We start from the raw sequence: 13,259 nt of genomic DNA, 5'->3' as shown, positions 1-13,259 counted from the left end.
CCCACCCCAAGTGGGGGTAGGGGTCCTCTGCACATAGACATGTGTTCAGGAGCACACATGTATGCAGGCAGGCATGGATGCACACACACATGTGCACACAGGCTGTGGCACAACCATGCTGCTTCCCACTTGCAGTCCATCATGTAACTAGCACCTCAGGAAGAATAAAATATAACAGGTTTTATTTTACAGGTTTCACAATAGTGCTGACAGCAGCAGGCACAGCTATTTTCCAGTCTCTCATTTAATGCACAAGACATTAAAACATTTGTTTTTTTTTGCTGTTTTACAAGAAGATAAAACCCCAAAGCCCCCAGCACCCCTCCCCCAAGACTGTCTCCTTCCTTTCCCACCCCACCCTGCCATGGGTGAAAAACTCAGCTCTACACATGCGCACACAGGCTCCTACCAGCATCCCGGAGATTTCAGCAAGTTCAATTAAATTACCCCCCCAGCCCCCAAAAATGATTATTCCAATGTTTTTCTCTCTTTATTATTATCATTATTATCATCCTGTTTCAAAAATATAAATAGGTGCAGGGAACCCTGGTGTCCTGCACGGTCCCCTGAAGAGAGTGCGCCATCACGGGATGGGAGCTGCTTTGCCACGCGGACTGGGGGCGGGGAGACTTGGCACTGGGGAACCAGCAGTGGGAGGGAAGGAGTGAAAACCAAGAAGCATCTGGGCCTGGCTTTTTTTACCTTCCCTCCTCTTCACCCCCCACCCCCCCATTCATGCTGTCTTCTCCCCTCCACACCCCCCCCATACACTCAGCTGCACTTCACAACTATTTGCTAGCCCCGTGCCCATCCGGCCCACTGTACCGCAGCGGTGAAAGAATTTTTTAAAATAAAAAAGGTGTTGTCCGGCCCAGAGATTAAATAACAGAAATAATTACATTGTTCATGGATAAAATCAGGAAAAAATAATCTTCTTTATTATTTAACTTAACCCCCTGCCCTCCACAGCCCCTGCTCCCTCCCCATCCCCAAAGGCACAAAGATACTTGGAACCGGATGGTTAGTAAAAATGCTGTAATCTAATTTGCTTTGCTTTGGTGCTTTGAATTTTTTTTATGTATATACACAAAAGGTGGGTTTTTCTTTAATATAATTTTTTCCCTTATATGACAAAAGCAACAACAAGAAGAAGAAATTGACTCTGTTAATATAACTGTTCCGTAAAATCTCTCTCTGTGTCTTCTCTGCGCGTCTCTCCCCGCTCTAATGGGTGGGTCTTTGTACGGCTCTGCCATTGGTTCTTGACCGGTTCCTAGAGCTTCTCTTGTATAGTCTACGTTGGTAGGTGGAGGCTGAGGAAGAGGGGAGGAGAAGAAAAGACACCTTGTTACTAGGAGAAGGCTACAGAGACCCCACTTGTCCTGAGCTGGCTCGCACTAGGCCTCTCATTCCCTGGAAAAACACTGCCGAGGTTGCAGCGCATGGCAGAGCATGCCATGGCGCCAGCCTGCCTGCCACCAGACAATCAGTCCTTCTCTTGCCTCCGGCACTCCAGGACCCAATGAATCATCTGGGATTTTTCAGTTCACTTTGTAACGGCTTGTCCCCCCACAAACACCAAAGTCAAAGAGACCCAGGTGCCTCTTAGGAGCCTGTTAAAAAGCATCCTATGCGGAGACAACTCTGCTTCTGTCCATTGGACACTTCCTGTGTTTTTCCCCTCCTTGCAAATAGACAGGCACAAGACCTGCCAAAGCAGCTCAGACCAATGGGCCGGCGCTGCTGGGGGAGCATCTCTGGTACTGTCCAGGTCTGATGAGTCATAGGAAGCAGACATCCCAGAAGCCCTGAATAAATCTAGACATTTTGCTTAAAGCATAGTCCAGAACTGAGTAGTAGAAGCTCTGGGTTCTGTCCCTTTCCCTGTCTGTGCCTCAGTCTTCCCATCTGTAAAATGGGGACAATTCTGATTTTCCCTCCTGTATCAGTGGAGCAAAGGCTTAATGACTGTTGGTGAAGTGATTTGAGATACCCAGATGGGAGAAGCTAGATAGCAAAACATTCCTCTTACTTGGGGTAAAAGTGTTCCCTCAAATTCGCTGAAGTGCCTGCCTCATATCCTGGCATCCTTTATTACAGGGTCAGGAACACATGCTGCTGCTTTTCCACCTGAGCATAGAGCCTTCCAGGTGAAACAGCCTCTCTGCTTGCAGTGGGAGCCAACTGACTGCTATTAGGTGGGGAATGAGTAGCCAGTCAAAGACAGAGATCTTTCCCTTTCTGTGCAACTGCTCCTATGTGCAAACAAGTCCCAGGCATGGTTCTTCAGTCCCTGGGCCAGACTGCAGCCTATACAGCACACAGCTGAATCTAGAGAGTCCAGGGCTGAACAGTGCAGTTTAATAGCAGGAGCACTTCATCACCCTATGCACCACTCTTGGCCCTTCTCTCTCATTGAGAATATTGTCCCCTTTTTCCTAATTCGGCAGCGACTTTCTCTAGCCTTGGATTGAGCTATCCAGTGACAACTGGTGAAACCCAACCAGATCCAAACTGAGCAAGGCAGTTGAATTACTTTTTATGTAGATGACTTGGCTCCTTCAGGCTTCAGCTAACTAATGAGTGAGGAAGATCTATATGACCCAATGAGAGAACAATAATTGAACAATTAAGGCCTAGAATTGAACAACAGGACTTGGGGATGTTTCCGTGGGAGTGTTAGTTGCTGCTCAGATGCCTGGCAGAGAGGGCAAGCCAGGGGGAGGGGTGACAAGACTCCAGGTCACCTTGCTATTTCATGTTTCCTGCCTCTACTTCCCGAAGAGAGCCAGGGAGGGTGACTCAGGCCTGAGGCGGGTCTTTGTGAGTGCTCAGGGTGGCCTGAGCAGGGGTATAACACCCATTCTGCTTCCATTCCTCACTGCCTTTCCTGAGTGCCTCTGCCCAAGCACAGATATGGCCAAAACAAACCATTTAAGACACTGTCTAAAAGTGAAAATTTCTCCTGCTTTTAGGGCCCATGTAGATTTTTTTAACTGCTTTCTCTCCCCCCCAACTTGAGCTGCCCCCTCATTGCCCATCAGAATCAGGACATTCTCTATGGAGGAGCCAGCTCAACAGGGGGCTTGCAGGTGACTGGTGTGTGCACTAACTCAGACGAGCCAAGGCTACGTCTCCATCTGGTCCCTGTGGTCCAGGCCCACCTGGGAGATATCAGATCCGATAGTCCTTTAACGGAGACAAAACACAGGGAAAATAAGGGAAGAGTCCTTTTTCATGCAACAGCCCTGCACCTGTCTCTGTGTGTGTGTGTGTGTGTGTGTGTGTGCGCGCGCGCGCGCAGTGGGGGTGGGGAGGTGGTGAGATTCACATACACCCTCCCTGTATGTGAATCTCAGTAATAGGCCATGGACTTCTGGTGCTCTCCCAGGGCTAACAGCTGCCACTGGAGTCTCAAAAAGGTTTGCAAAGGCCTTGGTGCGAACTGAAAGGAGAGAACACTACGTACGATTTATGCAGGCTATCCGTGGTTCCTCCCAGTGGCCATTGGGCTGGCATCGAATTGTGGGCACATGGCGTTGTATGAAGCCCTGGTTACACTGGTATCGCACCATGGAGTTGATTTCATATCGGTCCTTCTTTCTTCCAAAAGTCCTGGCATTCTCTACCACGGGAGGGTCTCCACAGGCAACTGGTAGAGACAAGCACAGACACTGAGCAGTTTGCATCTCCTTGGATACTGTGGTCCACAATAGGCACTGGGCAATAAGAGCTGCACACACCGGGAAGATCTCTAGGCTAATCCTACTGCTTCAGGGGAGCTGGTTATATTAACATTCAGTCCCTAGAATCAAAGTCATTGAACAATGTTCCCTTGTATTGTTCGTTGCAAAGTTGTATGTATGAGAACTGTTTTCCCTGCCATTGAGATGCAGCCATTTCTGGGGTTGAAAGGGCCAATTGCACAAACAGAGCCCACTGGGCATCGTGGAAATGCAACTGGTGGGGTTCCCTCAACCACTCCCAAGGAATGGGTTGAAAGGCTAGAGTAATATTCCTCCTCCAATGTTACCTGGTGTAAGTATGAGATGCTCTGTGCTGGCTGGATGCTGTGTGGTCATGGTAACTCCAGACCTCTTGGAGAGTCAGGGTGATTCCCTTGGATTGTACGCTTGGCTAAGATACTCCCTTGTTACTAGGAAACCTTTAGGCATGCTTCACCTGACTATATCAACTCTCATACACATTAACCAGCTTGTTTGCCCTTCCTGCCTCCCAGGCTGCCATGCAATGGAAAACTGATGCAAGCAGGAGGGGAAGGAATGTCTGAACTTGCAGCCACAGGGCCCTGTTTGAGTGACTTGGAGGAAGAACCCAGATCTGCTTGCAGCAGCCCTGCTCTAGCTCATGGGAAAAGTACCAGGGGTCATTAACAGTCATGTGTGTTTGAGGCCTTGAATTCCCATCTCCTCTGAAACAGAGATGAACCATCAGCCTGTTGGAGCAGAGGGCTCTACACTGCCGGGCTGCACACCCACTTGCAGTATGGGCATAGCCATCTCCCTGTGGATACCTTTAATCTGGACAGGAACGGGGTTTCCATACTGGAACGCTGGCATCTATTACATGCCAGCACTTGATGCCAGGGTTGCTAAGTGCCTACCATCACCCAGACCTGATTTGCTTTTTCACCACGTCCATCAGCAAGGCTAGGGGCCCCCGGAAACAACTAACAAAGGAGGAAACATTTCCTTTGTGTAATGGGGGGAAATAGATGGAGGCAATAAATAAAAGGCAGCTAATTAAAAACTAAACCCCTTTTGTGATTCTGCTGTGGTCACCACTGTCTCTGAGATTTAGTCACAGGGGAGATTGAAATGCTGTGGCCAGCCGGGAAACTTAGCAACAGTATTCCAAAGGGTCCCATCCTTCCTCTCCGGAAAGGCATGTTCGCAGTGAGAGCCAGACACAAGAGAGTGGCTGTCAGGAAGGCTTTTGTTGTTTCTTTACCACTGGGGGTCCTAGTGGGTGGAAACAGATGGCTTGGATCAGGCTTGCTGAAACTAGGCTTTGCATGTGGGTTACTGTTTGGCTTGGAAAAGGGGACAAAACTGATTCTAAAGGGGGTTGGAGAAGGTAGGGACATGGGGGTTGGTGTCAGGGGAGACAGAAAAGGTGCACCACCTTGAAGTAGGAAGGGTAGAAGACAGTTATTTCACATCAAGGAAGGGAGCTATGAAAGAGCATTATCCACTGTGCCTAAGCATCCTGGCACTCTACTCTCTCTACATCTGCATCATCCCCAGATGGCGACCTTGCTTCAGGCTTGATTTGATCAGTACTTGCATAAGAAATCTCCAAGGAGAACTCAGGAGCAGCAGGGCTGGGTGTCAGTGACTCAGTACGAGGTGGTGTTAGTGCCGACTCCAATAGCTCGGCACAGAGCAGGCAGTTCAGTGGCTGGTGTGCTGTAGGGAGGATGGGGTGCCTCAGCTGGGGAAACTCACCCTGGAGAGTTACATCCAAGGGTACTTCTTCCTCAAGAACTGGTGTGTGCTTGTACATCATGGTCAAATTCAACTTGTGCTTCCCTAAGACCCCTTTGCAATTTCAGACCCACACAGATTTTGTCTCCACTACCTGCCCCTTTGCAGTGCTCCTGTGCAGAGCTTAAGTGTCTACTCCATTCCACTGCTGGAATAAGTGACAATTCCCTAGTCTATGACTAGTGCTTATTTCTGGTTAGAGCTCAGGCATGGATAACACAGGAGCCACTGAGTTCAACCATGTGTGCTACAGCTGTTTTGGCATAGTCTGGAGGATACAGAGGATCAGGATGCCATGCTCCATTTTGATCTAAGCAGAAGCTGCACTGCATGCCACAGTGAATTAGCTCTGGCCATACCTTTATATGAAAGACAATATAGATAAAATGGAACAAACTGCAGTTATTTCAAGTGTTGTCTTTGGGACCTTGGTCAGCTGGCAATGGGAGGCTTGGCAGGGCAAATTTGGACTGCTTTTATGTTACAGGCTTTATTGTTGTAGCTTGGGTCTAGAAATACTTGGGCAATAAATCAGGGCAGGTTTCATCTCACCTGTTCCCTTCTTGCAGGTGAAAGGGAGGTGATAGTTGCATGGGACATCATTCCACTCTCCCTGCTCATGCCAAATCATCACGACACAGTCCTCTCCTGCGGCAAAGAAGTTATCAGGCTGGTTGGGCCGCCAATTCTCATATTGCTGTGGAGAGATAAGAAACCACCCTCTAAGACTGGGAAACACATTCCTTCTTTCCCCTCAGCTCTCCTTTCCCCTTTAGCTCTTTTCCTTCCTCTTTCACTTCATTTTTGTTCTCTTGCTTCTCCTTTTTGTCCTTTGCTTCCCCCTCTGCATCTGCTTTTCAGTTGCCTAGTGCTCTCCTTCCCATCCATCATTTTCATCAGTAGAAATGTTGCAATAGTATTATTATTTGTATTGTGGTAGTGTCTCAGACACAGTCTGGATTCCTCTGTGCTAGATGCTGTACAAACACAGAAGAAAAAGATGGTTCCAAAGTGGCAGACAGAGCCCCAGTGTGATTCAAAGGTCTCTGTCCCTTTATAAAGCCCAAGTCTGAGTGTGTGGATGTGCTTCTCTCCTGAATTGACTTCCATATAAATAAAGAAATATCCCTCGCCATCCCAGCTACCACCCTTGCCCCTCCAGCCATGACTTACTACGGAGTTCCCATCAGACCAACGGAAATCATGTTCAACAGCTCTGTCACTGAGACCAATCCACTGGTAATCCTGTGCGTGGTCTGGAAGAGACAGACAGGGAGAGAAGAGTAAGAAATGGGAAAGGGAATGTGATGGTCCCTGCCTTCAGCTTCCCACCCCAGCACAGGTCCTGAGGAACCACTGAAAGGATCCACTTGGCTTCGCCAGTGGTTGGACCATCTTGATTACATGGTTTGCACCTGGGCTACATCAAGGGCCAGCTGAAGAAGGATGGCTCTAATTATCAAAGGCCGGGTAGACCTACACCTTTATAGACTAACACAATTGGAGCTGGATAGCATACACTTTTGTAAACAGAGGGCTTACTTCATTGAATACTGTGAAGGGACTGCTAAAAGCAGAGCTGCTAAATAGAAAGGAGTGGTCTGACTTCTGACTAACACAGCTAACTACCTTTCTCTTCTAGCTTACAAAGCCAAACTGGTATAAGCTCAGTACAGGAGAAGGGGATAAACCTTAATCAGGAAATGGGAGAGCCTGAGCAGGTGGTGCTGTAGCAACCCTTTTTAGAGCCTTTCTGGACTGTCATGGGGTTGTCATGGAGCTAAAGGTGGCTCCAGCTGGCTGCCTGGCCAGGCTGCCAACCCCTGGCAAGGGCTGCTGTCCCCTGGGTAGAGGTGCCAGGTCTTACTGCAGACCTAGCACAGTGCAGATGTTTGGACTGCGGCCGCTTCAGTGTGGCCATGAGGGAGGGCAGGAAGGAGAACATCCTGCTTGGATGCCCCAAGTCCAAAGCCTGGCTGAGTCCAAACATCCCCCACCTCCTGCTGCCTCAGTACAGGCAAGTCACATGGGCAGCATGAGGCAGGAAGGCATGGGCAAAGGCTCTGCTGCCCTGGCTGAGGGGGCGCTCCACCACCCTGTGTCCCAGAGCCCCAGCCTCCAAAGCGGCCCGTAGGGGATGTGGAGGGTCCTGTGGGCTGAGGGACACAGCTTCCCAGCTCAGGCAGTAGCAGAGCAGACTCTCCTGGGCAACGCGTTCCTCCCACTGGGTGCCCACTGGTCCCCCCCACAGGGTCTCACAACTACACAGTGGCTTGCTGCCAGCCTCAGCCCAGCCCTGTGTCCATCTCTGAGAAGAGGCAGCACAAGCACGTGGCTCCCCTCACCTGCCTCTCACACTTCCAGCTCCCTGTGGGTGGAGAGTGGTGGGAAATGCTCCCTCAGTGCCAGGGCCACCTGCCAGGCCCATGTGAGGGAACTGGGATCTCAGGGGCAGCAGGACGAGTCTGCTTTGAGCTTCCTGTTTGGCTCCTGTTCCCAAGAAGCCCCTGCCCCTCCATCCTCCCTGCCTAGGATGCCACTGTCCAGCCCTACCTCAGCTGCCTCCCAGCCTCCCATTCCCCTCCTCACTGCCCCGGGCTCTTGTCCTCTCTCAGAACCCCCGCTCCTGTCTTCTTGCCCATTTCAAGCTTTCCCATTCCCCAAACATCCCTTTCTGGCTACTTTGTGCTCTCTGATCTGCAGCACCCCCCAAGTTTCCTTTTGTACCCCCACAGATATCTGCCTTGGCAAGAACTACCAGGCTAATTCTACAGCATACACCCTAGGGAAGGGCTAAGCTGGAAAGGTATTACAAATGCAGATGTGCGCCAGCTGTGACTGTCCCTAGCCTGGAGGGAAACAGACATTCAAAAAGCTGGAGCCTGAATTGATTCAATCTTTAGTCTAACCTGCAGAGATTGAACTGATTGGCAAGTGAATAAACACTCACTTTTGACTCTGGGAATATAGGCACATGCCTGCAGTGGCTCAGGCTAGAAGCCGGGGGGCACTAGAGCAGACCTCCTTTCCCTTTGGCAGCAGCGGAAAGGCTGGAGGGAAGCTGACTGAGGGTGTGGCCAGGTCCCCAGCAGGGGCTAAGTATGATTGGGGAGGGGTTTAAACCTCCACCAGCTTCCCCTCACCTTTAGCAGCTCCAGCTTTTGGCTGCCTTCCACCCACTCTGCCCACCTGGTGTGATGAGCAGACCCTGCAGGCAGGTGCAGTGGGTGGAAGGCAGGTGGAACTGGAGCTTGAGCTGAAGCCGTAGCTCTGTGTGTTGGGCAGAAGCCACCAGGCTGAAGCTTCCCACCTACCTACCTAAAGTGGCACAGCAGGGACAGGGGCAGCAACTGCTGGACTGCCAGGCCAGGCTATCACAGAGCTGCAGCTGCTGGGAAGGGCCCTTCCCAGCTGGCTGTGGTTCATGACAGCCCTACCTGGCCTGGGTGTGGGGAGTGATGTAGCCATGCAGCTCCCATGGCTCCAGCCTGAGCCACAGCCTGCTGGGAAGGGCCCAGCTCCAGTGTCCCAGCATGGGCTGGCCCCTTTGCCTACAGGCCGGCCTGGCTCAGCCCCACAGCCCCAGCTGCTGGCGAGGCAGGTGGATGGCAGGGCCACGCCAGCTGGCTCTGGCCACGCTCCCTTCCCTGCCACTGGAGTGGGGAGGGGGGCAATAGCTGACAAGGGTTGCTCCACCCTGGCCAGGTGGACTGGGGCTGCTGGTAGGACAGGGGACAGAGGGGGAGATTAAATCCCCCTCCCTCTCTCTGTTTGCGTCAGGTTGCAGATGGGGGGCCTGACAGGGGCTGCTACACCCTGGCCAGGCAGACCTCAGCTGCGGTCCCCCAGTGGGAGAGGGGAGGGAGTGGGGAATAAGTTGCTCCCTTTGCCTCAGGGGGCCATGCCAGCCAGTGTCTGGCCATGCCCCCCACCCTGCTCTGGCTAGAGAGCAGAGGGGCAGGGCCAGCCCTGCTCTCTGGAGCAGACAGCACAGCTCAGCCCAGGGCTGAAAGGCATGCTGGGATGCTGGGGGACTGTGATTTAACTTGAACCAGGAAGGGGTCTGGGACAGAAGTTCCATAAACTGGTTTGACCCAAATCAGTTAAGTCTGAAACTACATTTAACCAGGTTCATCTTAAACCAGTTTCAGCCATTTTGAAACTGGTTTATGTGCTGAGCTTCTGTTCTGTTAGAGGTTTAAACCCATTTCTGATCACTTAAACTGGTTTGTGTGTAACTTCTGTCCCTAGCCCTAGGGTCCTTGAGCCTGAAAACTCCCATCCTGAAGGAAGGGATAGCTTTGCTTGATAGAAACTCTGTGAGAGTCAGTGTCATTCACCCAGCGAGGCAACAGGGTGATTTTTAAGTCCTATACAGACAGATTGGTTGTTCCACCTCCATCCTCTGGTCCTTGTGGTTACCCCCAGCACTCACTGTTCACAAAGTCTTGCTCTTCAGGAGTGATGACACTGCTCAGATGAGACTGGTGTTCTCGGCATCGTGTCTCAGCATCCACCCAGGTCTCTCTCTCTTCAAAGTGCCTGTAGCAGTGGCCCTGGAACTTGGTCCAACCCACTTCACAGTCCTCCAGGTCTGAAACACACAAGAGAGGAATGAAAAGAGGCTGCATGCATCCGGGCTGAGAGCCCCCGACACACTTCTTGGCAGCCTAACTGCTCACAGATCAGAAGTACAATACACAGTCACATCCACTAAAGAATACAACTTGCTTATGTCATATGGCACATCCTTGGGGAAATGATGAGACGGCAACAAAAGAACAATTTATGGAGGGGAGATGGCTTAAATGTTCTGCTGCAATGTAAATAGAGGGAGCAAGTCCTGCATGTTTCAGACCATGAGTCAGGTTCCAGAACTCCACAGCTGAGAAACAGACCCAGACATCATTACTTTCCCCCTCACTGCAGTCCTGCTGATTTTTCTTGCATCATAGGGCAATTTTTGCCTTTCAGACCTGAATTCTGATCCCCAGAATCAGTGCTCACAGGTGATAAATGAGAAAGGCAGGAGAAGTCAGAGTTCAGATTCAGCTGGCAACATCACTCAGTGTGATTCTGAATCTTCTCCAGTGAGATAAGTAACCTGGATGAGATCAGAGAAAAGGGATGTAAGGCAAGACATACCATGCGGGAGACCCATTTTTACATCTGTAACCATTTTTAAAGTACTTTCTTTGCATTTTTTTCTCCATCAGCTTCTTCATATGGCTAATGCTGGTGATCACTTAGAAATGCCATGAAAGCAACTTAAAGGCACATAATAGTTGACTTTCTTTATATTATGATTGAGGTCAGACCTTGAAAAATTTAACAAGTGAATTACAGGTTTCCCTTGCTTTATGTGGGTTCTGTATATATGAATTCACTCTTATGCGATGACCCTTTTCTACCAAAAATTTGTTATATGCGAGGTAAATTCACTCTTACGTGATCAGTGTGGTGAAGCCTGCAGTCAGCTGCATTGTAAAAGTGACGTGCACCAAAATATAGTCTCCTGTGTGGATCTGTGCTCCTCGCTCCTTGTCTGCGACACGTGTTTCTGTAGTTGCCACCCCCATTGCGGTTACATTTACCACCACCTTTGTGTGTACTGTCTGCTGTTGGCAAGTACCAAAATTGTCATGTAGAAGTGGTAGAAATGGGTCTGGGGGGTCAATACAGTCGAGGTCTTGGAACATATCCCTATTTGTTACATTGTAAAGTGGGCTCCCTTTATGTGAATTTGAGTTATGCGCCTTTTTCCAGGAATGTGTGTATAGCATAAAGGGAGGGAAACCCGTGTTTCCTTTCTTCCCCATTCAGAGAAACTAACCAATTTAATTTATTCTAACAAGGGGAATTATTTCTTTTCTCTTGAAATCCTAGTTGCAATAGGAAGAGGATATTTATGGGAGATTCTCTTAGGCTAAAATCAGTTTCTCTTCTGGGCTCTGACTCGCATCAAAACAGGTTGGGGGTGAAGTGTTAGTCTAGATACGTCTCAGATACTTAATGTAGGGCAATGGGCTTGTTTATCTGTAGGATCCCAGACCTGGGAGAATTTCCATGTCCTTTCCTAACAGGGGACCAAGACTCAGAAACGGGTACCATATGATATATGAGACATAGGTAAGAAAATATGGAGCCTGGCAATCAATATTTGGGTCACAGAAGTTCTGGAAACAGACTCATGGACCACAGGGATCCTGGGAATAGACCTGTGGGCTCTGGAGGAAACTAGGGACATACCTGAATAGGCTTTCAGGTCATAGGATGGGGGTGGGATGTAAGAAAGGTAACACCGAGAACTAGAACACAGGATTTTTTAAAAATGGAAAAAGGGAAGAGCAAACACAAGGAAATAAGCAATTAACAATTCAAACGAAGGCTCTCTGAAGCCCCTGCCTACCAACAGCGATGGAAGCATCTTATGTAAACTGAGAAGTAATGGGGGTAGATACAAAAATGACAGCAATGGGCGTGGATGCCAGTTTGATGGTAAAACCATTTCTTTTCACTTGCCACTTGCACTGCAGGAAGTTATGCGCAAACCTTTAAATGACCATGCCTGTGGTGCTCTGAAAGTACTACATCCCACCATTTCTCACACCTCTTGCATTGATTCGTAGCCAGAATCAGATCAGCCAAGAAAGGGCACAAAGCCAGATGCAAGGAATTGCCACCGCGAGATCCAGGAGAAGAAAGCAACGAAGTGTAATGAAGCCATAGATGAGATGGATGTGTAGCATTAGTGCTAATGGGAGCTCAGGAAGTGGCACCATGGAGGTTTATTTCACAGCAGCCTTTCAGTGGCAGCGGGCTTATCAAACATCCTCTTTTGGCCGTGTGTTGCCTTGGCGGTGGTCAAGTGTCATTATATCTCTCTGCCAAAGCCCTCTTTTCCCTTTTCAAGGAATATGTTCTACGTTCCATAATTTCTTCACCTGTCCACTTTCCACGCCAGAGTGCTCTCTCCTTCAGACTTACCAGCTCCTTTTACTCTGTTACTGCAGTGCTCTCGAACCAGAAAGGCTCACGGACACTTGGCAGACTCCAGTGGCTAACCCTCTATGGATGGGGTGGTTGGTGCAGTCTTTCAACACTTTTTTTCTGCCCATTTCCTTAATGGATTTCATGGGCCACCCCTGGTGCCTGGAGCTGGGGCAGTGCTCACAAACCTTACTTGCCTCCATCTCACCTCCAATGGAGCTATACAAGATGAGGTGAGGACAAATATAATAGGTCTTTCTAAGTCTAAATTCTTTTTTGGTGGTTAATTCTCACCTCAGAACTATTACAATTACTGGGATGGGATTGGGAATGATGTACAACCTCAGCAGAACGTTTCACAGGAAATCCCTAGGTTCTTCCATATAGCAGCTACTTGTGGAAAATGTGGATAGTTATCATCTGTGAGAAGCAGGCAAAATATATATTAAATGGCACTATCTCTGAACTTTTGAGTCATTAAGAATGACTGATTGTGTGTATAGCACAGAAGAACTCATCTAAAAGGTCACTTAGCTCACAGATGTTCTTAGAGACTCTCAAAAGTTAGAAAATGGAAAGTTTTTAGGTCATTCATTCTGCCTTCTCAAGATAATGGAAGATCTTTTTCTCTGGAATTTTTTCACTGTTATCCAGGGAAGTGGCCTACTTGAATGTTGCATTATTGACAATGCAATGTCAAGATCTCATTAACAGATGGATTGTAGACAGGAAAGCACCATTTTGTACAGACAGGAAAGTACC

The 13,259-nt window shown here is 49.2% G+C and overlaps 1 protein-coding gene across 3 annotated transcripts in view; it reads right to left on the bottom strand.

The window, feature by feature from the left end:
- Positions 1-1,020: 1,020 nt before the first annotated feature.
- ACAN (aggrecan) overlaps positions 1,021-13,259 on the bottom strand; it is a 78,627-nt gene continuing 66,388 nt past the window's right edge. For all 3 annotated transcript variants that reach the window (XM_090028783.1, XM_090028784.1, XM_090028785.1), the window contains 5 exons: positions 9,943-10,101; positions 6,681-6,763; positions 6,060-6,204; positions 3,470-3,652; positions 1,021-1,313 (listed from right to left, as the gene is read on the bottom strand). In XM_090028783.1, the coding sequence (XP_089884909.1) occupies positions 1,225-1,313; positions 3,470-3,652; positions 6,060-6,204; positions 6,681-6,763; positions 9,943-10,101 (659 nt within the window). In that variant the 3' untranslated portion in view covers positions 1,021-1,224. The remainder of the gene's footprint in view (positions 1,314-3,469; positions 3,653-6,059; positions 6,205-6,680; positions 6,764-9,942; positions 10,102-13,259) is intronic.

The sequence above is a fragment of the Crocodylus siamensis genome, chromosome 15 (assembly GCF_052110815.1).
Source record: "Crocodylus siamensis isolate JL-2025a chromosome 15, ASM5211081v1, whole genome shotgun sequence".
Lineage (NCBI taxonomy): Eukaryota > Metazoa > Chordata > Crocodylia > Crocodylidae > Crocodylus > Crocodylus siamensis.
This window is presented reverse-complemented; position numbering and strand designations above follow the sequence as displayed.